The sequence below is a fragment of the Silurus meridionalis genome, chromosome 1 (assembly GCF_014805685.1).
Source record: "Silurus meridionalis isolate SWU-2019-XX chromosome 1, ASM1480568v1, whole genome shotgun sequence".
Taxonomy (NCBI): Eukaryota; Metazoa; Chordata; class Actinopteri; order Siluriformes; family Siluridae; genus Silurus; species Silurus meridionalis.
Window position 1 is genome coordinate 28,671,192 of NC_060884.1, and position 27,543 is coordinate 28,698,734.

Sequence of the window (27,543 nt, forward strand, 5' to 3'; positions counted from 1 at the left end):
AAACACAATCGGACAAACAAACAAATACATATTGATGCTAGGCTTTTCTATCTCATTACTACAATCACACATGCTCTATAGTGTTCGGCCTTTATCTTTTTTTTTCTCTCTGTCTTGCTCTTGCCCTTTAATAACTGCATATCTGTATGCAGTTGCGTATATATAATGGCTCAAACGCCTGTTTCTAGCTCTAAAATGGCATTCTGGAATTTGTAAGAGAGCTTTGGGTTTTGATCTGTAAGAAATAAGTTTCACACACTGAGCGTTTTAAGGACAAAAACTTAATTTGTGCCCTGCAATAAAACATCTGAACAACATTGTAACTGGAGTTACTGTGGTGTAAGTGGAATAATTGAATTTGGTCTGTTGAATTATTTGAAAATTCCTCCTTGCGATTTTTATCGTACCTATAGTTTACAATCACGATCAAATGTAATCATTGGTATCCGGCTATGATATAAGAGGAATAAAACATCCTGAGACATGCTGTTACTGTGAAATATTTAACACTCAGGTGGTGAAGGTATTAGCAGTTTGTGTTGCGTTAAGCATATCTCTTTATTGACAACTAATTCAACATGGACCTGAGTGGAAGAAGTCTCCTGTGTAAGCGCATGGTAAGAGATTCAACTAATGCTAGCATAGCAAAGGCCGACTAGCAGAGGAGAGTAACACACTCTTAGGAAAGCATTAACTGTCCTCTTCCACATACGCAAGATGACAAATGCACATGATTGGCTGGTGTCACTGTGATTGACAACGGCAGACAGAAAAAGAGAGCAGGACCAATTTTGCTGTCGAGACTCCTAGCAACAGAAGGCTGTGGCATCATCCAGATTCTTCTTATTATTTTATATTATCTTCAACACAGAGAAAAAGAAAGGGTGATGGGAGAAACAACTGGGTTTTCAAAAACAGTGTTTAATACTTTATTCTGAATGGTTGACGTGTACTTAGGTGTGCGATTATTTGTTAGTTAATGCAAAGCTTAAGTAATTCCAGGTAGATCTCCAAACCACATTACAGTTCCACATCGGTTCCAGATCACTTTAATGAAATACACACGATAACAGACAACTTTGTCTGTAAAATTCTTGCATTTTATTCTAGATTACTTCAATACATTTAATGTCTCCTGTTCTAGAAATTTACCACCTTCTCAACAGTCAGATTCAGGATTTAATAGCACTGTGTTATGCATTATAGCATCTTATGTCATGGTACAAATAAAGAAACACTGTAGAGACTTACAACAAGGCTTAATGTCTCATTATGGCAATCACACATGCTCTTTCACAAACTCATTCTTTCTGATCTCATCCTCCCCCCCTCCCTTTCCCTCTTGCCTTCCAGAAACTGCATATCAATGGCCCAAGCCTGCATTTCTGGCTCTAAAATGTTGTTTCGGAATTATCAATGAAACCTCAAATTGGGGACCTGTGAGACATTATTTCTACACATAAGAGCACTTCAAGAGCAAAATCCTGACAAATGTCCAAGAATAGAACATCTCAACAGCACCTTAAAGTGCAGTAACTGTGGTATAAGCAGAATAATCGACTTTGTTTGAGTTATTAAAAACTAAAGAACACCTCGTATAGGCATTGATTTTCCTAATAAATAACAGAATCAATTAATCCATGGCAAACAAGCCAACGGTCCTCTTTTCTCTATATATAAAAGCGTAATTATCGGCATGCTGCAATGACATTTGAGGAATGAAACACACCAGGATATGCAGTTACTAGTGAATAATCAACACTCGAGTGGCAATATCTATTTGCTATTCGTGTCGGGGCACATCATATCACTATGTTATTGAATATTTTCCTACATCAGAGTTTTTATTCCTCGTATAACGAGCCGGTTGCTCGAGCGCTAGTGATAAGCAGCGCATACCGAACTCTGTGCTTTAATTAAGGTGTAAAGGCTCAGCTTCTATTCCTCAGTGACTCTTTACAGGCTGACCTTTTCAGTGGCTGAAACACGGCAAGAGATGGCTTGAAAGCACATTAGACAACTATATTCGAACATATTTATTTTCTTTAAACATCTTCCACACACAGTTATTAAGGCAATCCATTGTTTTGAGTTTATCTGTGAGGACTGGTGCTTCAGCCTTTGTTAGTGCAGAAATGCACACTGAGACTTTATACTTAATTATAAGTTTATGTATATAAATATAAATATAAATTCAGTGTGTTTGCTGTGAGAAACTTGCTGTCAGGTGCTAATAGCAAACCTCCCCATGCGCCCACCGACAGCGCTTGTCAGCTTAGCCAGTTCTTCTTAAAGACACAATGAATATCACCAGTAATTCTCCACAGAAAGCGTCGTCCTGCTAATTCCTTCCACACTAGCTCGCTATAAGCCTGTGTACACACTTCTAAACGTCAACAGCTCTATAATAAGTGTAGACTTGCATGCTGGGAATAAAGCAGATGTAACGTACGCTAATTTATTCATCACGGCAAAGGGCTAGATTCTCAAGGGTACATCTGTTAAAAGATGAACTGTCGCATTTGTAATCTGTTCAAAAAAGAAGAAAAAAAAAAAAACCATGGATTGAACAAAAACATGATTTTAAGGATGCAGAGATTAATGTATATAAACAGTATATAATGAGGTTGATGGAAAGCCAAACTGGCTTTACACATTGTGGCACGGTGGTCTCTCGGGGAGCGTATGCAATTCCTGCCCAGGATATATCCGGGGACAAATCTATACAGTTCCATATATGTCTATGTGCTCTCAAGAGGAATGCTAACATTCACAAATGTCAGATGTCTTCTAGGTGTGTAATATTGCAGCGGCAATTTTCAAGGGTGATTCCACGATTGGAGGGTTATTTCTGTCGTACTGATATTACATTTACAAATGTGGATGTGAACTAAAGAAAAGGATGTTTTAGACATTCTATCCAGCATATGTACATGTTTCAGAGCAAATACCATATCTTGTAACAGGCACTACAATCCTTTAGAACTACTCTGTCCCCCTGATATATAATCATTAAACCGTTCATGAGGAAAAAAATCATTCTTGTATGTGAATCCATTTACCAACTCGTACTTAAAGCATCCTTTACCATGTTATGAACATTTATATGCGTTTTATTACCACAATTTCCACACCATTTCAACCTGAGAACAATAACTTCTATGTGAAATTTAGAGTTATTCAAAGTTCAAGTTGCTTCATCTACATTTTCTGGGTATCATCAAGAAGAATTACATGGCCATTATAACCTTCAACACTGTTCATGTCTTTTATTCCATTACAAATTAAACCTCAAAATGCAACCACTGTCAGAAACAAGATGAGATGTCTATTAAGGCTTACCTTATTATTCAGTGGTGTTCCTGAATGGTTTAAAGGCACATTCCCTTCATTATAGAAACATAATCAATTATAATAAAGTATAATTGTAAGACTTTGAAGGGCTAAATGGTGCACCAGTAATGAAATCACCCTTAACCTTTTGAGCAGCATGGAATAATAGATATGAATAAAGATTATAAGAAGATTGGTTTGTGCGAACTCATTATACAGCTTTCAAATCCTTGTTGCATATCTGAGCAACATGAATAAATATGAAAATGAATATGAAACACAAAAAGCAAGCGTTTCTGCTGCAGGCTGTTACACGACTTGGCACTGATCCTCAACCCACATCTGTAAAACTTTTTTGCAGGAAAGTCACATGTGAGTACTAACATATTATTACAGTGGTCTCAGACATCTACAGCAAGTGGATTAGAAATTGCTTTTTAATGAATTTCTTTAATGACGTGATTAAAATTATTATTATTGTGTTTTTACATTGTTCATTCAAAGTGTGATATATATATATATATATATATATATATATATATATATATATATATATATATATATATATATATATATATATATATATATAGGAGGGATACATAGTAATGTATTTACATATTATTATACGTATTTTTTTATTCCAATATTTACCCAGAATTTAATCATTCATTATCAAGATTGAAATGTAATTTAATCATACCAAACCTTTTATTTCCCACTACATCTGATTATGTATTGTTAAAATAATGATGTGGCATGTGTGGTGTCGAGGAATATAAAAATGCATGGCCCATGTTTGCTTTTAAATCCTTCGTGAAACATTGCTCTCACAGTCAGATGTGAAAAATGTATGATTGCAATTTTACATAAGTGTATTTTTTTTTTACACACACACACACACACACACACACACACACACACACACACACACACACACACACACGCACATCCGCTCGCTTACTCACAAACTCATCCAGCGTTCCAGCCCACCAGCAGGGGGAGATCCGGCTTAACACCGATTTTATGCGGCTGAAAAAAGAAATGACTATTCACAAATGTGCCGAGCTGTAGAGGACAGCACGTCTGTCTAACCCCGGTGTTGGCATCTCCATCTGTGCTGGGCTGCATGGGCACCGAGCCCTGCCAAACACGCGTGTCACTCACACTCATTTTCAGCTGCCTTTTGTGCTGCTGTTACTCCATCTAATCCACCATTCTCGAACTCGCATCAACTTGTGTCAATGCCTCAGCTGTCACGAGCCACACCTAATCATCTGCCGTCGCAATTCCCAGACCACAATGATGAACCCCTGAGGCCAAGATGACCGCTTGCAATCGCAATCTGCTGCTTTTGTTCGCCTTTTTTTTAACTATTTATGTGCAACAATGCCATTCATATGCTTTTCATAATCTGTACAAAGGAATTCTAACTGCTTCATGTGACTCACCTGTAAATCTTGTACCTGGTGGTGAAGCCTTGTTGGTAGCGCTCCACAAACTCCGTAAATTCCTGCGACTGTTGAAAAGGCCCTTTGTCTGAAAGGAGCCAGCCGAATGGGCCAGCAGCATCCCGCGAGCCTGTGGCCGAGGCTACAACCCAGCAGTGGAGGCTTAGTAAAATACACTCCCATGGACACATGAGACACGCCAGTCTAAAAGCAACACACCGGCAGCTCATGCTTCACCCCACGACTCCACATTCTCTCAGGACTTTCCTCACCTCCTGAAAGTGCTAAGAGAGGAAAAAGCAAAGTTAGATGATGGCACCTCGGGTCTGGACAAAAAAAACCACACAAAAAACTACGACCTACTAAGACATAACACAACTTTCCTATTTTGTACAACATAAGAACAAGAGATGCTCCAGGTGTCACGGCATTGGTATCAAACTGATATCGATGAGAAATGCTGGGTCAGGATACTGCAAGATTCTGACTTGTTCCTACTCTGAGAGACATGCGATACTTCATTATATCTCACACACATCCGCCCGAGAGACATTCAGAAACGCTTAATGTGAACAAAGCTTCACATGATTTAGTGTACCAAAACACCGGTTCTCTCTCACACACACACACACACACACACACACACACACACACACACTACTGAATGCCATTGTTCCACTAGACAATTTCATACCCAATTCAGTGACCTTCAGGTTGGATATAGAAAACTATCAGCTGTAAGGAAACAGCATAACATGCTTTAATGTATTCAACATTTTATTGATTATAACATCTGCTTTCCAAACAATCACTTAACCAAATATTAATATAAAGACGTGGTGTTGCTCGGCTGTTCTTTTCAGGTTATGCATTTTAGACTGTCCCATCACAAATCCCCCCAAAATCTCAAACCCCTAAGTGCTTTTTTGCAATAATGATTTTAATATAAGTTCAGTAGGGTTTATCATGTAAACCTCTGATACAGATATTACAAAATAAAGCACATAAATAATAAATATCACCTCAGTGTTTTTTCTCTCCTTCAAGAAAAAATCACATAAACAGCCACATAATGTGTTTTTGTAGCCAGTTTGTGCTTCATGTGCAGTACATGTTTTTTTTTTTTTCTTTCCATTTTCACGTGACGATAAAAAGTTTGATTCGGTTCACGTGTGATTTCATTTGCACAAAAGTTTCATGTTATTTTCGACCCAAGTTTAAACATATTTTGACAACGCTACATTTGGGAACTGTAGTCGATTAAATGTGATATTTTTATTTATTTATGTTTATTTTATTATTATTTATTTATGTAAGAAGTATCATTTGATTTCACACACAATTCACTTCTTTTTAAATTTCAGTTCAATATAATCCATATCTTTTATGCTGCATTTTTAAGTGAATTTTTACACACTATTTGCTTTTACTTGTTTTTTTAAGTATTTCTTTTCTTTCTTTTTTTTACACCATTGTGTACTTCTGCGTGTTATTTCAAAAACCTTTTTTATATATCATGATCTGCCATTTTCAGGTAATTTCCTCAAACGATTCACTTTATTTTTATGATTTCTACACACAAATCATTTTTTTCAGCTGCCATCACATGAACTCAATAGCACGATGGTGTGCCCACTTTCAAAGCATAACCTGGTCAAATGCACTTGCATGGGAATTTCACATTTCACATTATACAGTATCTTTTATAATCCTCACCTGTTCAACATAACATTAAAATCCTAAGTGATTGCATATGATTTTTCCTAAAAGCTACTTAATGCAAACAATTACAAGTCCCTTTCCATTTGCACAGAGGCAGATATGTGGAGAAAATGTGTTTATTCTTTTTTACCTTCTTTAGTTGCTGGGGATGTTCAGTCACTTCCCAGGCAAGTCCCAGTTTTCCAAATGGCAGTGCTGATGATACTAATACTACAAATAATAATAATAATATTAATAATAATAATAATCTATAAATCTACACTTAGTTGACATGCATTTGTCGGATGACCTTCCGCTCACTTCATCTCAGTGTTCTGGAGAAGTGCAAACGGCGTCGGCGGATAAAATCACGGCTCGTGACATCAGTCAGCACTCAGCACTCCGCGCGTGCACTCCCGGGACAAACGCGCGCGCTGCGCAGCCCAGCAAATATTATTCACAATGCACATGAGAAACAAACAAAAAAATCTGTCCTTGTATCAGCTGAAGGTGCAAGACCTTCCCGTCTTCTACGTCTCTCCAAGCACTTGGTCTTTTGCGGCTGAGATTAAACTTTGAAACCCATCCAGCAGAGCAGGAGTTCAGGCTTTTGCATGTTCATGGGATGCCTTGCCCGTGTATACTCCATAGATCTGTACCTCGTGCCTCTGTGTGTGTGCGTGCGAGTGTGTGTGTGTTAGTGAACGCCTGATGATGATGATGCTCCTGTGCACCGTCGGAACGTGCATTTTATTTCGGAGGCATGCCTTCTCCACTCGCGATTGGCTGCACGGAGTGGAAGTGGGCGGGGCTTTGAGGAGGATCTCAGCTTGCTGGCCATGAAGCATAACGCAGGCTGTTTCTGATTCTTCATTATTCTTTCTTCTTTTTAAATTTATTTTTGTTCCTACAGTAGTAGATGTAATCCTGGCCATCATACCAATCTAATTTGTTGAACATCTTGTTCCAAATTTTGTGCTCATTGCTTGTAAAATGTCCTTCACTCTTCTGTTAATGCTCTGTTGGTCACAAGTGTATTATTGACGTTAGCTGAGAAGGTCTAGGAAGCAGTTCTCTTTCTTGTTCTTTCTGGTTATGCTCCTGAGGAACCACTGACCGGTGATCTTGACCCTATCTTTGTTTGAGATTTTCCCGATTCATCATAATGCCCTACTGTACTGTATCTTTGCATGGAGTTCTCTTGAACTGGAGACCACTCTGTGATGCTGAGCATGGTTCCACATGGACAGTCTAAAGATCCATGATGTCTCTAAACAACAAGAACTATTACAATGGCTTAGGACTGCAATTTGCATGAATAGTTTTGCATTTAAGCACCACAACTATGATGGAATTTTGATGAACCTGGTAACCCAGATAAAGACAGGTTTCCTTTTCAGCCTGGTTCCTCTTAATGTTTCTTCTTCATACTATTTCAGGGAGTTTTTCCTTGCCACTGTGACCAATGACTCACTCATTAGGGACAAACTTATAAGGATTAAACTTATAGACAATAACATTGTAGACATATTAAAATACATGTTTTATTACATGTTTATCTCTGTCAAGCTGATTTGAGACAATGTCCAATGTTAAAAGAGCTGTACAAATAAAACTGAATTGACTTAAATTAAATGAAATTGAACTGAGTAAGAACTTATAATTCATCCATAAGGTGTTCAGTAGGTTTAAGATCATGGTTTAAGTTCTTACTCTCCAACCTTAGAGAATCATGTCTTCATAGAGCTCACTTTCTGTACAGCAAGATTGCCATGGTACCCATATTTCCAATGAAAGTTGTTGGAAATTATAAACAATTCCTAAACAAATTTGACAAAATTTGGTTGTCAAATTGAACATTTTACAAAGCAGGTTTATTTTACAGGGGTGAATTTATGAATTGAACATTAAAGTTATCTTTAATAAGCAAGACAGTGTTGCTGTGGCAAAAAAACCCATAAAAAATAAAAAACAAAAAAACATTGCCATGATATAAGGAAGAAACCTTAACAGAAACTAGACCTAAAAAGGAACCAATTTTCACCTGGAAGACATCAGATATTTTTTCATGATGGTTCATCATGATGTTACACTAGATATTGGAGTGTGCTTGTAGAGATCTGTGCTCATTCAGCATTAAGGGCTTAATAAAGTCATGTTCTGATGTAGGGTAAGGAGGCCCGGGGTGCAGTCAGTGTTCCAATACATCCCAACGGTGTTCATTATGGTTGAGGTTAGACATTTATAGAAGGTGGTAAGATCTTCCACTCGTGTAAAGCATATCTTCAAGGAGCTCACATTGTGCACAGGGGCAATGTCATGCTGGAACAGGTTTAAGTCTCCTAGTTCAAGTGAAAATATAATAATCCTGCATTCTGCACAATTACGTAGTTCCAAAGTTGTGGTTACAGTTTAAAAAAGAAACACATATGCCTGGAAAAGTCAGATGTTCCTGTATGTTTGTCCATATTGAGTAACAAGGTCAATTTTGATTGAGGTTTCATTATCCAAACTCTTTTTTAACACTTTAGCAAGTAGGAAATGGCAGCATTAATGCCATTAGTAATGTTAATTAACACATAAATCAATTTCAATAATAAATTATGCCAATTAAATTAGCAATTAGGTGACGTGCTAATTAGACACTGGTTCACATTAGACATCTTTTTGCTAGACATGCACAGATAAGATGCTAACATTCATTCATGAAAACAGATGTTAGTTGCTTCAATGACAGCTTGGATTATTGCAACCAGTTTGATACGCAACCATGTATACTGATTGGATTAAATGACAGATTTGTGATTTATATTAAAATTCACATATTTACACCGGCTTGTGATATGATGTTCTTACGATGTCTCTTTGTCTTTTTTATTATAATGTACTGTATTCTATAAAAAATTCCTTATTACATACACCAATATCTTCGGGAAGTGAGCGTAATAGCGTCAACGCGACTTTGATTTGTACTAGCTGTCAGGGTTATGTTGCATATGCACCAGGAGCTTTAAATGTGTCCTGATATGTCAGAATGACTGACATGAGTAATTTTTTTTTTTCTTTTTGATGTTGCATTTAAAAAAAAAAACACCACACTAAAACGTGTTGCTTTCTTTTTTTTTTTTTTTTGCATTTATAAGAAGTTAGAAAGAGTTACGCAGCAAAACAAGATTGCGTTTAATGTTAAACGAACATAACGTGATAAAAAAGAACAGGCGCGTTCACGTAATTGTGCTGACAACTCAATTCACAGCAGTTCTCTTTCAAGTATATTGATGGCAGCCAAAACCCCAGCACATCAAATAAAGGATATGTTGCAGCATAGACAGTGCAGACATTTTTTTTTGGGGAAGGGAAGTAAATAAGAGCAGAAGCATTACTAATTTAGTTAGCTAGAGAAAGTGTTGAAGTGACATGGTTTTCAAAAAATCTATTTCAGTCAGTGGTGTAGGTGAAGTTATATCACAGCGTGTGATGCAGAGGAAAATTCTCATGTTATTTATAGTTTTATAAGAGTCCAAATCTGATTTAGTGTAAAAGTCAGTCTGATTGCAGTGCGTGGACGAGAATCTGCCTGATAAGGGAAGTTTAAAAGATTCGAAGTGATGCCAAGTGTGCAACCATTCATCCCCATGCGGACAGCATGTCATTAGGAGAGGTAAATATTCCCATAAAATGCAGTCGGATCAACGCTGCCATGCAAACTGTGTCACTATGAAGAGCGATCTGTGGGAGGATGGCAACAATAATATTTTAATAATCCAGAACCTTGACGGCTTTGTCAGCATATTCTGATGTGCTCTTTCTCCACTCCTTTCATCTCTGTGCAGACAGACCTTATCGACTTGCTTGGCTCCCCCCCCACTCTTCTCTGACTAACAATGTGTTCTTCCAAAAATAGACCCCTTTGAGAAAACGTAGAAATGCACTCTTTGGAGACTTTGTGTTTATTTGAAATGATGAGCAGTGTGTATCTAATTGTGTTTCATCCGCGTTTTCAATTTGAAGTGCGAATCAGATGTCAGGGCTTTGACTTTGTAAGTCAACCGTATAAAAGGGAAGTGCGATTTTCTAATCACTGGAACATTATTCTTTTTTTTAGACATTAAAGCCAAGTTTCTTGGATATTTAATTAAAATTGGCAGCGATGAGCATCGGTATTTCTGCTGGCTATATGAATCATTGCAGTATGCTGCAGCCAAGTCTTGCTGTTTTCTTGTGATTTCTTAGCCATATGTGCTTGTTTTCCACCACTGAAAAAAGGACCACATTATAGCTGCATAAGGAATTGAAATGATTATGTCCTAAAAAAATCATCAATCTTTCTTCATAGCACTGCACCTAGTATTAGCATAACACAGTTATCCAGGTGCACTGCACATAATCACAGCTGTGCCCAGAAACAGTATATGAACAGTTCAATTAACAAGAAATTCATATGGAAAAACTGATCTTCTGGACATAAAATTTTACATTCTGTTTATTTTTGTTCTGCTACTGGAAATCCAGAGAAGGCTACAATCACAGATAGCCAGTCAGACATCTAGATAGCTCACAATGCTTTGTAAATTCTGGTTAAAGTATTTCTGATGAAAATACAGCCCTTTCTACCTTTTCATCACTTTCAAATCTGGAGAATTTTTATTAAATGTAGACGCTAAACTGCATTTTGTTGCTGCGTGTGCAATTACAAAATTCTATCTATCTATCTATCTATCTATCTATCTATCTATCTATCTATCTATCTATCTATCTATCTATCTATCTATCTATCTATCTATCTATCTATCCATCCATCCATCCATCCATCCATCCATCCATCCATCCATCCATCCATCCATGGCAGTCAGGAAAAAAGTACTAATATTTTTTTTTCTATAGTGATATTTAAAATGAACATGACTAAAACCAACATTTCTAACCATGAATTGTAAGTACACATGAAATTTTTGTTTAAAAAATATGTACATGTACATGAAGAAAATGGAAACACTGCATTGTGCAATTTTTTTATTTTGTAAAACAATTTAAGAATTTTAAATATTTGAAACTAATACATACAAAATTACATGTGTTCCTCTATGTGGTCAGTGTCTTCTGATGTAAAGGTGGACCCCAAAGTTATTTTCTGCATATATACAGGGTACCAATCGAAAGTTTGAACGGAACTTCCAAACTTAGATTAATTCTAAAGACATCCAAACTATGAAAGAACACATACAGAATTATGTAGTAAAAAAAAAAAGTGTATAACCCAGAATATCTTTATTCAAGTCAAGTTTATTTCTATAGCGCTTTTCACAACAGACATTGTCTCAAAGCAGCTTTCCAGAATTTATATTTCAGACACAGTTTATATTTTAGATTGTCTAAATAAGCTACATTTAGTAACATTTGGTACGCTAGATTACAAGCCTAATATAAATCAGACTATAACTGCTATATCCACTGTTCGGACATCTATGGGAAGTTCATTTCACCACCTCGGTGCCAGAACAGCCTTGAAGTGTACTTACCTCTCATTCTGAGAGAAGGTGGTACCAGTTGAGCAGTTCTGGAGGATCTCAGACAGCGTGGTGCAGTGCGAGGTGTGATGAAGTCTCTGAGGTAAGATGTTGTTGGTCCATTTTTGGCCTTGTAGGCAAGCATCAGTATTTTGAATCTGATACGTGCAGCTACTGGAAGCCAGTGAAGGGAGCACAGCAGTTGGGTGGTAAAGGAGAACTTGGGCAGATTAAACACAAGCTGTGCAGCTGGGTTTTGGATACTTTGCAGTGGACAAATAGAGTTTAGAGGAAGACCTGCCAGCAGAGAGTTGCAGTAGTCGAGTCTTGGAATGACAAGAGCCTGAACAAGCATCTGGGCAGCCTGTGTGGACAGAAATAGTCGATTGTCTATAGTTACCCCAAGGTTGTGAGCAGTGACTGAAGGGGAGAGCATAGAGTCATGAAGAGTTATTTGGAGAGCTTGACCTGGAGATGAATCACCTGGGATGACCAGCAGTTTTGTTTTGCTGGGGTTGAGTTTTAATTGATGAGCACTCATCCATGCAGAAATGTCTGTCAAGCATGCCTAGATCCAAGCAGAAGCTGTGGTATCTAAGGGAGGGAAAGAAAATATAAATTGAGTGTCATCAGCATAGCAGTGGTAAGAAAACCCACATGAGGATATGACAAATGAGTGGGTATAGAGGGAGAAAAGAAGGGAACCAAGTACCGAGCCTTGTGGGACACCAGTGGTGAGTCTGCACTGGGCAGATGTGGATCCCTTCTATGTTACCTGGTATGAGCAACCTTCCAGGAAGGAACCAAACAATTCCCATGCTGGTCCATGGATACCAAGGCTCCTGAGGGTAGTTAAGAGAGTCTTGTGGTTGACTGTGTTGAATGCTGCTGAAAGGGCAAGGAATACAAGTTCAGATGACAGCTTGGCTGATTGAGCAGCATGCAGTTTCTCAGAGACAGCCAAAAGGGCCGTTTCTGTGGAATGTGCCGCTTTGAAGCCAGACTGGTTTGGATCATGGGGGTTGTTCTGTGAGAGATAGACAGACAGTTGGTTAAAAACAGTGCGTTCCAGAGATTTTGAAAGAATGGAGAGAAGTGATACCGGTCTGTATTTGTTGATGTCTGATAAGATAAGATAAGATAAGATAAGATAAGAAAAGATAAGATAAGATAAGATAAGATAAGATAAGATAAGATAAGATAAGATAAGATAAGATAAGATAACTGGGAAATTCTCAATAATGTTGAAAACTCAATCCAGGTGACTACCGCATGATGATGACTAAAAGAATTTCAAGAAGGTGCAAAGCAAAAACTTTGAAAAATTGAAATTATAAAACATATTATGGGTTATATCTGGGCTTTTGTTTACTGCATAATTACCTACATGTTCCTTAATAGTTTGGATATCTACAGTATTGTACAGTTAACTTTATAATAATACTAATAATACTAATAATACTAATAATAAAAATAAGATAAGAAGACGAATAAAAGAACACTGAAGGAAAAAGTCTGTCCAACACCTTAGATTGGTATTACATACAGCATATATATCTTCTTCTTTTGGATTCTCCCATTAAGGGTCGCCACTGGTGATCATCCGTCTCCATACCCCCCTGTCCTCTACATCTGACTCTTTCAAACCAACCATGTCTTCCCTCACCACATCCACAATCCTCTTCCTTGGCCTTCTTCTTTTCCTCCTCTCAGCATCCTTCCTCTGCAAATGTTCAAATCACACCATCTCAATCGTGCCTCCCTCACCTTGTCTCTAAAACGTCCTACATGTTCGGCCCCTCTAATAAACTCGCTTCTAATCCTCGTTACTTCCAATGAAAACCTTAACATCTTCAGCTCTGCTACCTCCAGCTCCACCTCCTTTATTTTAGTCAATGCCACTGTCTCTAAACCACACAACATCGCAGGTCTCACCACAGTCCTATAAACTTTCCCTTCCACTCTCACAGATACCCTTCTATCACAAATCACTCCTGCCACTGTTCTTCACCCACTCCACCCTGCCTGCATTTTTTTCTTTACTTCTGATCTTCTACTGATCGTTACCATTTTGTAGACTTAAATGGAGAGCTATCCAGGTAATGCAGGTAAATTATGGGTTGCCACAAGGTTCAGTTCTAGGACCCCTGCTTTTCACAATATACATGCTTCTCTTGGGAAATATTATTAGAAGGCATGAAATTCGCTTCCACTGTTATGCTGATGATACCCAACTATATATATATATATATATATATATATATATATATATATATATATATATATATATATATATATATATCATTGAAACCAGACGATACAGCTCAATTTACTTGGATAACTGAGTATTTCAAATAATTAAAAGATTGGACGACTCATAACTTTCTATTATTAAATTCTGATAAGACAGAGATTTTGCTCATTGGCCCAAAAAACAGTACACAGAAGCGCCAGCATTTCAAGCTGCATTTAGACGGATGTTCTGTAACTTCTAGTTCAACAGTAAAAGACCTAGAAGTTATTTTAGACAGCAACTTGTCTTTTGAATATAATGTCAACCATATTACAAAAACAGCCTTCTTCCACCTTAGAAATATTGCTAAGCTAAGAAACATGTTGTCAATATCTAATGCAGAGCAGCTCGTCCATGCATTCCTGACCGCCAGGTGGTTTTCCTGCTTTATTAATAAACAAGCTTCAATAAGTCCAGAATGCAGCAACCAGAGTTCCCACAAGGTTGAGAGAATATGACCATATAACAACAATCCTATCATCCCTACACTGGCTACCTGTTAAGTTTCGAATCGACTACAAACTACTGCTATTCACTTACAAAACACTAAATGGTTTGGCTCCCATGTATCTTTCCAGTCTCCTAACATGCTAAAATCTGTCACACTCCTTGAGATCTCAAAACTCTGGACTTCTGGCAGTTCCTAGAATAGCAATGTCCACTAAAGGTAGTAGAACATGCTTATATTTAGCTCCTAAACTTTGGAATAGTCGTCCTGACCGTGTTTGAGGCTCAGACACACTCTCCCAGTTTAAGTGCAAATTAAAAACTTCTATTTAGTATGGCCAACACATAACACACATCACATCATAACCTTGTGCTTGTTAATATCATAAACAGCAGCTACGCTGATTCCTCTCCACTACTTCTCTTTCTCTACCCATCCAGAGGCATTCTAAGGTTGCGCCAGCTCCAGTCACATCCCACCTCATTTTTTGATTATGGACCTTTAAAGAAGTAGATGCTGCACCCGCAAACATCCCAAACCATCTAGAGACGTACCAGTGCCATTTGGATTCCACCTCATGTGGAGTATGGACATTGGACCTCTGTGAGTGTTCAAAGACTCTGGTATGGAGAAGCTGGTCTATAATGATGGCAAAAGTTGAGCTATTTTATGTGTTGCTAACTAGCTCCTGGTTCCATAATCTCAAATGGCTGTATAAGACTGTGGAAAGGACATTACTCATAATCTTGTGCTCCAGTGCTCATGTTAGTTCTCACTCTTCAGTGTTCTGTATTGTTTAAAGACTATAATCACACTTTTGATATCACCCAAATGAGGATGGGTTCCCCTTTTGAGTCTGGTCCCTTTAAATGTTTTTTCTTCATAACATCTTAGTGAGTTTTTTTCTTGCCACAGTCACCATAGCTTGCTCATCAGGGATAAATACACATCATTCACCTTAACTCTTAAATTCTCTAAAGCTGCTTTGAGACAATGTCCGTTGTGAAAAGCACAGAAATAAACTTAACGTGACTTGACTTGACTTGTCGAATATTCTCTTCATTACTTTGCACTGTTGACTCCAGGTACCTAAACTTCTCCACCTTCTCCACCTTATCCACCTCTTCTTCCTGCATCTGCACCACTTCACTGCCCTCTCTCTCATTTACACACATGTACTCTGTCTTACCTCAACTGACTTTCATTCCCCTTCTCTTGAGCATGTACCTCCACCTCTCCATGCTCTTCTCCACCTGCTCCCTACTCCCACCACTAATCACAACATCATCCGCAAACATCATTGTCCATAGAGACTCCTTTCTAAACTGGTCGGCAACCATGCCAATCACCACTGCAAACAGGAAAGGGCTCAGAGCCGATCCTTGATGCAGTCCAACCTGCACTCACTTAACTTTACCCAAAACTCCTTGAATCCCAGCATGACAATACCTTTGTGTAAAAAAGCAAGCGCCTTGAAGATGCTTTACATGGGGTGTAGTCGAAGATCTTGATTACTCTGCTATAGTGTAGACCTCTGACCTTATGTAACTCTACTGAACACCTGTGGGATAAAGTGGAACACTCAAACTACATCAGTGCCTGACTTTACTAATACCCTTGTGGCTGAATAAACACAAATTTCTACAAGCTTATTCCAATCGAGTAGAACATCTTTCCAGAATAGTGAAGGTTACTATAACAGCAAATTGGGACTGAAAGTGGAATGGGATGTTTAAAAATCTTGAATCTTTTGTCAGTTGTCAAAAATTATTGAACAGGAACTAACGTTTATATAATATACAATAAAAAGCAGTTCATACATGACTTTCTCTCACCCTTTCTCACTCAGATTAATACCCTGACTATATTTAATTCTATTTGTAAATGGTTTGGGCCACAGTTATTTGGCCAAATGAATTATACTGACTGTTATAGACTAGGACTTTTATTAAGTTTCATAGATTTAAAAAAGGATGAGTTGATATACTGCATTTATGGAGAGATATTTTACAATGTTAAACACTGTTCAAGGCACTCGCAAATTTGAAAGAAGAAACCGCAAAATGGTAAAGATAAATGACTGTGTCTATATGAAGTGTAGTGCTTTATTAATGCTTTGCAATAACAAGCCCTAATTCGATAGTCAGCCATGCAAAATACAGCAATTCAGCCAAACTTTATAGAGACCTAAAGCATACACATACAGTATGTGAGGCATTCCAATGCATTATTAATTGATGTTTAGCCATTCCACATTAACATAAAACACATAATTATAGTGCAGACGTTTTTAATCACAACCAAAACAGATTCATCATTATTGCTCAGCCTATGAAGTCTGGTGCTTTTTTCCCCACTGTTAGAACTATGAAATAGACATTAACTATTGCATGTGCACTGTATGGTTGGCTATCAGGTTGTGTTCCAATATAAATATTAAAATAACAAATATAAAATAAAAATCATCATTATCATATATAAAAAAATTAATTTATCTTAGTTTATACAGGAACAATTACTGTACACTGTGGTCATTCAATTGTAATTTTGAAAAAAAGTTTTTTACTTGTCACATATACATTACAGCACAGTGAAATTCTTTCTTCACATAACCCAGCTTGTTAGGAAGTTGGGGTCAGAGTTCAGGGTGAGCCAGGATACAGCCCTGCTGGAGGACAGAGGGTTAAAGGGCTCGTTCAATTGGCATCTTGGCAGCTCTGGGGCTTGATCCCTCAACCTTCTGATTAGGAACTCGGATGCTAAACTGTTGAGCTACCATTCCCTAAAGTCACATGACTTAATTTTAAACAGACAGACAGATAGATAGATAGATAGATAGATAGATAGATAGATAGATAGATAGATAGATAGATAGATAGATAGATAGATAGATAGATCAACATTTTAACAGTTTTAAATATTAGGTAAAATGTCTGCTTGTTTAAATGATATATAAAATAATATTTAATAATATTTTTTATAATATGATAAGATAAAATTAAATAAATAATTAAAAAAAAAATAGTTTACAGACCCCATTTGGTTTATACAGATATCTATGTGTTTGCGTTCGTGTGTGTGTGTGTGTGTGTGTATTACATTCAAATATAAAATTTTCTAACAATATTTTTTACTTAACTGTTTTACTTATTTCATCATACTTTAACAAATGAAGAAAGTACAGTCAGGTGGCGACCAATTTTGGCAGAACCGGGCTTCTTTATCGGATACTTCCTCATGCACACGTCTCTCTGTGTCTGTGTCTCGGATTTAAGATTCAAGATGTTTCATTTTTTAAACTTTTTCTTTTAATTTTACTGCAAGTTGTATCCTGCTTATAACTATGCTTATGACGAATGAAAAAAATCTTAATTCTTGAATCCATAGAGTTAGCCACTAGACACTTCCTGGCTAGTGGCTAACGCTAGCACTATTGATTCTTTAGCGGTTTCATGCATGTGCAAATCACATTGTATTTTCGGTATGGAGTAAGTAGCCACATTGACCCCACACTTACTCCAGTTACTTTTTTACACCTCTGGTATTGCTGTGTTTATTTTTAAGTTTAAAAAAATTATTTAAAAAATAGAAATGCTCAAAGTGCAAAGCGGAGACTAAACAAACTTGCGGTCTGCCACTTAATTCATTCCTGAGGAAACTCAGACTTTACCTATGTTCCATAGATAAAAAGCGAAAAAACCCTGTACCGACACATTTCTGTACGAATACATGTACCTTTACACCCCTATAGATAGATAGATAGATAGATAGATAGATAGATAGATAGATAGATAGATAGATAGATAGATAGATAGATAGATGATAGATAGATAGATCGATAGATCGATAGATCGATAGATGAACCTGCAGCTTGAGCATGACAAAAATATAGAACTTAATGTATTGTAATAAAAATATTCAAAATAATGTACATTTCAACTTCAAACATTATTTGTTTATTTATTTATTTATTTATTTATTACTTCAACCTTTTTATTACTTACATTTATAGACAACATGCACTACAACTACCTTCACCCTGTTCTATAAAACACTATTTTTCTGTGTTTACTACCTCTCCATTTCCTACTCAGCAGCTGTATATCTATCTGACAACACCAGAAGTGTCTTGCTCTGTATAAGTGTGACCAGAAATCTAACACGATAAAGGTTACAGAAAACATTTTACTGACTTTGAACTACTGTCCTTTTCACTTTCTGCCTATAAATCATTTTATGAACTGAAAAAGAAGACACTCTGTGCTGGGTTTCACGTGCACAGTTTATAAAAATACAGTCATCTATTGCGATAAAATAATTGCCCTCCCTAAGGAACAGCGACAGCAAATGTCAAGCGTTGAATAATTTAATAAACATTCCAGCTTAATTTGGGCCAGGCAGAGAAGATTATAACTGAATAAACGTTTACACATAAGATGCAAGTGCATGATAATAAACATAATAATTTGTCTATTAGTTCCCTAAAACAAATATCACATGTTGTGTATTATATTGTGGTTTTAATTCTGGGGTAGTTGCACATAAATGGTATATAATGCATGCATCAGGTGTTTTAGGTTATCAAGTATAAGAAAGCTGGAATAAAAGAAGCTATTCAGTTCAATTCAATTACATTTGTTTATCACTATAAATTTACATTCTCTTAAATCAGCTTTACAGGAAGGTAATAGATCTTTATTTATTTACTTTATTTCATAAATGAGTCTCTAAATTTAAATGAATCCTTATGAGCGACTGAGTGGTGACAGTGGCAAGAAAAAACTTCCAGGTTAGATAGATGGATGGATGCTTTAGCAGGTATTTATATGCAGTCTTTATCATGATTTTCTTCCTCTCCTCCTGATGAAATACCCCGTGATCCTTCAACCACCCACAGATGAAGAGCATGTAGAGCTTAATGTAATGTGAAGTTATAAAACAGATGATTCAATAAAATTGGATGAAAAATATAAAAAAAATGAAATAAAAACCTTTTCATTTAAATGCAAGATGTATCCTGCATATAAGTATGTTTGTGACTAATAAAATGTTAAATCAATAGGGCTAGCTTCTTCTTCTACTGCTTCTTCTTTCGGCTTCTCCCATTAGGGGTCGCCACAGCGGATCATCTGTCTTCATACACCCCTGTCCTCTAAATCTGCCTCTTTTAATCTAACCCTTGCCTTCCTCTTTTCCTCCTTCCAGGTGACTTCATCCTCAGCATTCTCCTACTGATATACCCCATGTCCCTCCTCTGCACATGTCCAAACCATCTCAATCTCGCCTCCCTCACCTTGTCTCCGAAACATTCTACGTGCACTTTCTCTCTATTAAACTCATTTCTAATCTTGTCCATCCTCGTCACTCCCAAAGAAAACCTCAACATCTTCAGCTCTGCTACCTCCAGCTCCACCTCCTGTCTTTTACTCAATGCCACTGTCTCTAAACCGTACAACATCTCAGGTCTCACCACAGTCCTATAAACTTTCCCTTTCACTCTCACAGACACTCTTCTATCACAAATCACTCCTGCTATCACTCTTCTCCACCCACTCCACCCTGCCTGCACTCTTTTCTTTACTTCTCTAACACACTCTCCATTACTTTGCACTGTTGAGCCTAGGTACCTGAACTCCTCCACCTTCTCCACCTCTTCTCCCTGCAACCGCACCACTCCACTGCCCTCCCTCTCATTCACACACATGTACTCTGTCTTACTCCTACTGACTTTCATTCCCCTTTTCTCCAGCGCATACCTTCACCTCTCCAGGCTCTTCTCAACCTGTTCCCTACTCTCACCACAAATCACAATATCATTCGCAAACATCATAGTCCATGTCTGACCTCATCTGTCGACCTGTCCATCACCACTGCAAACAGGAAAGGGCACAGAGCCGATCCTTGATGCAGTCCAACCCTCACCTTAAACCAGTCTGACGTTCCTACTGCACACTTCACTGCTGTCACACTGTCCTCATACATGTCCTGCACCACCCTCACATACTTCTGACACACCTGACTTCCTCATACAATACCACAACTCCTCTCTCGGCACCCTGTCGTACGCTAGCTAATCCTGAAAAATTCCACATATTGAGGGAATGAATTAATAAAGGATGGAAGGAATGAAGAGATTTGTTAAAGTATGCTGAAATAAGTAGAACAGTTAAGTGGATCATATCTTTAGAAAGTAAATATTTAAATGTAAAATACACACACACAGACAGACAGACAGACAGACACACACACACACACACACACACACACACACACACACACACACACACACACACACACACTTTGTCATTTCATTGAACAGGTACACAGCAATAAAATTCAGTTTAGCATCTTCCAGAAGTGCAAATGGTAGCAATTGAGCAACGTGACAAGTGCAGATAAATATGGAAATATTTGTACACCATGTAATGTATATATGCAAATATGTGTACAGCAAATAATTATAAAGGCTCTGCCAGTGAAAAATGTGCAGAAGTTGAAGCAACTACACTAAGTATATATATATATATATATATATATATATATATATATATATATATATATATATATATATATATATATATATATGTTACAGTATATATACATATACACAGAGGTACCTCTGAATATGAATGCCCCCAAATACTCAAAATTCATAAAAATGTACATATCGGTTTCACAAACATTTTGAATACTAATCATCCGAATCTTGTGGGCTGAGATTCAAAGGGACGATAGATCTCCCGCTCTCCCGTGCCTCTCAACCCTCAGTTAGCGTCTTCAATTTATAGTGAGAGCACGGTCTTAGCGCTGTGTTTATCGCTGTGTCTTTGTTTCCTTAATATTCACTTCAGTCTCAGTCTCACTTCAGTGCTATTTTAAAAAGTCAACAAAAGCAAGTTTCAATAGATACATTTTTTAAGAAAGTTGAAAAAGGCGAAAGTAGTGAAAGCAGTGAAACGAAGCAAAGTGCAGCAAAAAATGTAAAAACGAGTGATAGCAGTGATTCGGATGACAGTCTGCTCGATATTATAGTGGAAGGATATCCATCTCCTTCCAAACAATAATTCTCCCTCCTATCTCCTTGGAACGTCATCTCCATCATGCCAGCACTCACTTTTCTCAAAGGTATAGTACCCAATAAAGATAATTTTTTCCTCTTTTAGATGTTAAGGCACCATTATTAAATGCTAAATACTAAATAATATTAGAAATTCATTTTATGTACAGCTGTACAAAAGGTATATGCAGTGTTTAAACAGTGTCCTAACTGGGTAGTGTGGAGTTTAGTAGATGGAAAACAGCTTTTGCTGAATCTGCTTGTTCTGGTGTGTATGTTCCTGTATTTCCTTCTTGATGGAAAGTTAAACAGTTTGTGACTTGGAGGTGAGGTGTACTTGGTGATGTTGTGTGCTCTACACAGACATCTGCTGTGGTAAAGATGCTCAATGGAAGGTAGTTGGGTTCCAGTGATTCATTGGGAGGTTTTGACCACCCTTTCCAAAGCTTTCCGTTAATACACAGTGAAACTGCTATACCACATTGTGATAAATATGATACGAGGAAGAAACATTGAGAGGGACCAGACTCACAGGGGAATCCATCATTCATTCATCATAGCTTCATCATTGTTGAGGTTATTAGCTGTTCATTGATGGACAATACAGTGAACACAACTCAATTGTGGCTCGTTGTAGTCATTAGGAATTGACTGTTTTTTAAGAATGTGCCATGCTTTTAGTTTCAGTTTGTAATTGGCTCAGCAGTTTTCCATGTCGTAAACAATGCTGTACACTAACTCAATTTAAATACAAGATTGAACATTACAATACAGTTGTAAAGATTATTTATGGCTCTACACGTTTAAAACTGCTCAGTATAAATGTAGGAAAGTATTCAGCTGGCTTAATATGGGTTAGTTAATGTTTACATCTGAATCAGATTTTTTATTTGAAACAAATGTTTGTTTAAAAAAGAAAATAATAATACAGATTTGAAACAATTTTACAAAGATAAGCAGATATAAGCGGATCAGTGTGGTCAATTATGACCCACAATGTGACAGTGCTTTTGAATTCCTAATTCTGATTACGTTTCAATTATTATTATTTTTTGATTATAAAAAATCAGACGTTTATGATGACCAAAAGAAGAAGGTTTATATTAATGAAGTATTTCAAATTCTTAATTTCAAATTTTACTATATTATATATTCTACTTAAACAAAGACCCCACATTTACTGAATTAGTGTAGCTTTCAAGAGCTAAAACTGTTTTTAAATGGATTACTGCAGTGTTGAACATACAAACAAAAGAAAAAAAGAGATTTTGGTGAGGGAACGGCCATTTATGGCTGCTATAATGTAAGTGATAAGGTGAATTCAAATGTTTCGTGGGTATCCCACACTACCAAATGTAATAGTACTGTAAGTGGATAAAATGCAAATGCATCATTCTTTACAAAGAATGATTGACAAATTGCTGTGATTTGGTGAGTGCTATATGCAATCACAGCTGTGCTGATATTCAGTGAAACCACATGATAGTGAGTGATATCATTTTCAACACTGTGCACAATAAATAAGATAAAAATGGCACTCATTTTATAGCATGTTGCCCAGCAGGCTGGCTCGAATTGATTTGTACTTTCCAAATAACAGAGCTTTCTTTTCATTTTCAGCTGGTGAACTTCAGAAGTTATAGTCATAAAATATATATTTTGTTCACTGGTGATGCCATTTTATCTGCTGGAGTAACCTTTGGACAATCTATGTATATATGTATGTATGCATTTGTTTGTTGATTGATTGATTGATTAATTGATTCATTTGCAGCTTTTGGAGTCTGACTGCAGAGTTTTTTGAGTTTTTCCTAGTTATAAAATGCTTCAACAGACCTCTCTAGGTTCTACTGCAGCATTTTGTCTTCATATTTATATAGCTGCATAAAAGATGTTGCTCAACCTACTGTAAATCACATTCTATCTAATATATGTCTTATTCTCTGGACTATTTTCACTCAAGATTGTAAAAGAAAATGCATATACATGAAGATATTTTATTGCTTATGTTAAATCTCCAGTTAATACATTTTTTGCTGTATTTTGTCATTGTTTAGTCTTCCATGTGCACTTTATATATATATATATATATATATATATATATATATATATATATATATATATATATATATATATATATAAACATTGCAATCTCCATATCTTTAGACCATGAGGGCTAAAAGTCATTAGGGTACGTTACCAATTTCATGCTAAATTGATTCTTTAAAGTAATTTTATTATATTTTGCAGAATTCATTCCTTGACCTTAACCTCAACCGTTTGTGAGTGTACACTTCTCAAGTTTTTTCTTGCATACATATTTTCATTGCAGGACTTCATCATCATTCCCGAGACATGCATTGCTTTCTTTTTTATAAAACATTTGCTTTACATTTTGTGGTGGTTTCAGATAAATTCAAGCTACAGAACCATGCTTCTGAGGAAATGCATAGATAGGTGTCGTGAAAGTTTTTTATGGGTGTCGCTGACTAAGCTGTCCTCAATATTAATGAACCACAAACAGGTAAAATATAACATTGCATAGCTCAACTAGAAACCCTATTTCATATAATTATTTTATTTTTTCAACAAATCTGGCAATAAAGAATAAAAAAATCTTCCAGTTGTCCAGTTTGCATTGAGCTAGTACCTACTATAGTCTCAGATTTATGTTCTTAACTGGCACAATTAGTTCTGTTGTTGTAACTCATCTGCCTCAAGGTTCACCATGTGCCAAACGCTTATCTGCTCAACATGGTTGTAATGATTGTTGTTATTTTTACTTAATTATGGGTGGGTTTTTGGGTTTTTCAACTGCTGTGACATTACTTCGACTTCCAAGTTGTTCTTTTTACTTTGAAAATATTGAGATATTTAGTGAAATCAATCATATGCCAGGTCAAAATACAATATATGAAGTCAAAATAATGACTATTATACAGGGAGTGCAGAATTATTAGGCAAATGAGTATTTTGACCACATCATCCTCGTTATGCATGTTGTCTTACTCCAAGCTGTATAGGCTGGAAAGCCTACTACCAATTAAGCATATTAGGTGATGTGCATCTCTGTAATGAGAAGGGGTGTGGTCTAATGACATCAACACCCTATATCAGGTGTGCATAATTATTAGGCAACTTCCTTTCCTTTGGCAAAATGGGTCAAAAGAAGGACTTGACAGGCTCAGAAAAGTCAAAAATAGTGAGATATATTGCAGAGGGATGCAGCAGTCTTAAAATAGCCAAGCTTCTGAAGCGTGATCATCGAACAATCAAGCGTTTCATTCAAAATAGTCAACAGGGTCGCAAGAAGCGTGTGGAAAACCAAGGCGCAAAATAACTGCCCGTGAACTGAGAAAAGTCAAGCGTGCAGCTGCCAAGATGCCACTTGCCACCAGTTTGGCCATATTTCAGAGCTGCAACATCACTGAGTGCCCAAAAGCACAAGGTGTGCAATACTCAGAGACATGGCCAAGGTAAGAAAGGCAGAAAGTCGACCACCACTGAACAAGACACACAAGCTGAAACGTCAAGACTGGGCCAAGAAATATCTCAAGACTGATTTTTCTAAGGTTTTATGGACTGATGAAATGAGAGTGAGTCTTGATGGGCCAGATGGATGGGCCCGTGGCTGGATTGGTAAAGGGCAGAGAGCTCCAGTCCGACTCAGACGCCAGCAAGGTGGAGGTGGAGTACTGGTTTGGGCTGGTATCATCAAAGATGAGCTTGTGGGGCCTTTTCGGGTTGAGGATGGAGTCAAGCTGAACTCCCAGTCCTACTGCCAGTTTCTGGAAGACACCTTCTTCAAGCAGTGGTACAGGAAGAAGTCTGCATCCTTCAAGAAAAACATGATTTTCATGCAGGACAATGCTCCATCACACACGCCCAAGTACTCACAGCGTGGCTGGCAAGAAAGGGTATAAAAGAAGAAAATCTAATGATATGGCCTCCTTGTTCACCTGATCTGAACCCCATTGAGAACCTGTGGTCCATCATCAAATGTGCGATTTACAAGGAGGGAAAACAGTACACCTCTCTGAACAGTGTCTGGGAGGCTGTGGTTGCTGCTGCACGCAATGTTGATGGTGAACAGATCAAAACACTGACAGAATCCATGGATGGCAGCCTTTGAGTGTCCTTGCAAAGAAAGGTGGCTATATTGGTCACTGATTTGTTTTTGTTTGGTTTTTGAATGTCAGACATGTATATTTGTGAATGTTGAGATGTTATATTGGTTTCACTGGTAAAAATAAATAATTGAAATGGGTATGAATTTGTTTTTTGTTAAGTTGCCTAATAATTATGCACAGTAATAGTCACCTGCACACACAGATATCCCCCTAAAATAGCTAAAACTAAAAACTACTTCCAAAAATATTCAGCTTTGATATTAATGAGTTTTTTGTGTTCATTGAGAACATGGTTGTTGTTCAAATTAAATCCTCAAATAAAATGAATCCTCAAAAATACAACTTGCCTAATAATTCTGCACTCCCTGTAAAATGAAAACGCTAAGCATTTAAAGTAAAAACCTCTTGGTTCAAGGCTTCTTTAAATATATAATATTAAAAAAGTTAACCAAACATTTAAACAAATAAATCCAACCTAATCGGCAGTTTGTTGCTGTAATTATCTTGGATTTTAAAACGTAATTATAAAAGGCATGTTTTTGGTCAGATAAGACACAGTGAGTTTTAGCAGCAATAGGTAGCCTTGGTGGTATGAGTTGAAATCTTGCCAAGAGCAGAGCAAATGTTAGGGCTGCTGATTAGAACCGAGCTTTTGTGTAATCCAGTCATCACCTTTGGCAGGAGGAGAGGTCTTATAGGACACTTTCTATTCATGGCAAGATGGTAGCAATAAATTAACCAAATCCCACTGCTCGAGTGTCAGGTAATGATTTCACTAATTACACTTTAATTCAATTTTAGAATATATTGACACCCTTCAGTGGCTCTTAAGCATCTCCCACACACTCTCCCTTCCTATCTATCTCTCGCAAGAGAATAAAAAAGACCAGGGACTTGATTTGCTTTTGTGACTGCAGCCTGTGTTCCTTTTACAGTTCAAGAAATATAGTTGCATTACTGTGCTGTGCTGCAATGTAATGATATATTTATTCAGACCAATTTTGGGAAATGTGCCAAGTTGAAATCAAGCCTTCAGAACTTTTCTCTCCTTAGTTTGTGTGAGAGAGAGACAGATGTGCTCAAGCTTTATAGATCACACCAACCGAGATTCAACACAAAGTCAATAAAAGAATCCTTGCAGTTAGCGGCAAAGAATGAAAAAGTCATTGCCGGGATAACAAGCAGTATGTTTTCTTCACCTAAGAAGGAGGGGATTAGCATAGCGCTAGGCTGACATAGGGAATCTCGGAAAGAACGAAGGCACTGCAGAGACAAACCGAGCATCCAAGAATTCAGACCTCAGAGCTGGAACAGGTGCAAAGTCAGAGCACAAAGAAGGCAAACAGAGAAGTCAGTGTTCTGCTCTGACGGAGGGATGAAATATTTAGTGGACAAGAAAGGGGGGTTCTTAGGCCCGCTCTGACATCACTAAAGCCTGCTGTGCTTAGGAAGAAAAATCAGCACTCTCACAGAGAGATTTTGGAAGAAGGGAAATTGTGTATACCCCAAGCAAGACCTTATATACACAGCACAAACACAGAGGCACACATTTACTAATCTGCAATGTAGTGTTCAGACAATTTTACTACCTAGTCATACTTTTTCCTTCTGGATGATGATTATAGA

At 37.2% G+C, this 27,543-nt stretch overlaps 1 protein-coding gene and 1 long non-coding RNA gene across 3 annotated transcripts in view; one reads left to right on the forward strand and one right to left on the reverse strand.

The window, feature by feature from the left end:
* brinp3a.1 (bone morphogenetic protein/retinoic acid inducible neural-specific 3a, tandem duplicate 1) overlaps window positions 1-7,222 on the reverse strand; it is a 58,799-nt gene extending 51,577 nt beyond the window's left edge. Inside the window, exons 1-3 of one of the 2 annotated variants that reach the window (XM_046846871.1) lie at window positions 6,804-7,222; window positions 6,634-6,713; window positions 4,782-5,065 (exon numbers count right to left, since the gene is read on the reverse strand). In XM_046846871.1, the coding sequence (XP_046702827.1) occupies window positions 4,782-5,011 (230 nt within the window). In that variant the 5' untranslated portion in view covers window positions 5,012-5,065; window positions 6,634-6,713; window positions 6,804-7,222. Of the gene's footprint in view, window positions 1-4,781; window positions 5,066-6,633 lie in introns of both variants that reach the window. The other variant, XM_046846784.1, reaches the window with a different exon arrangement.
* Window positions 1-27,543, forward strand: part of LOC124384254 — a 71,082-nt gene that overhangs the window by 23,160 nt on the left and 20,379 nt on the right. The window lies entirely within an intron of this gene.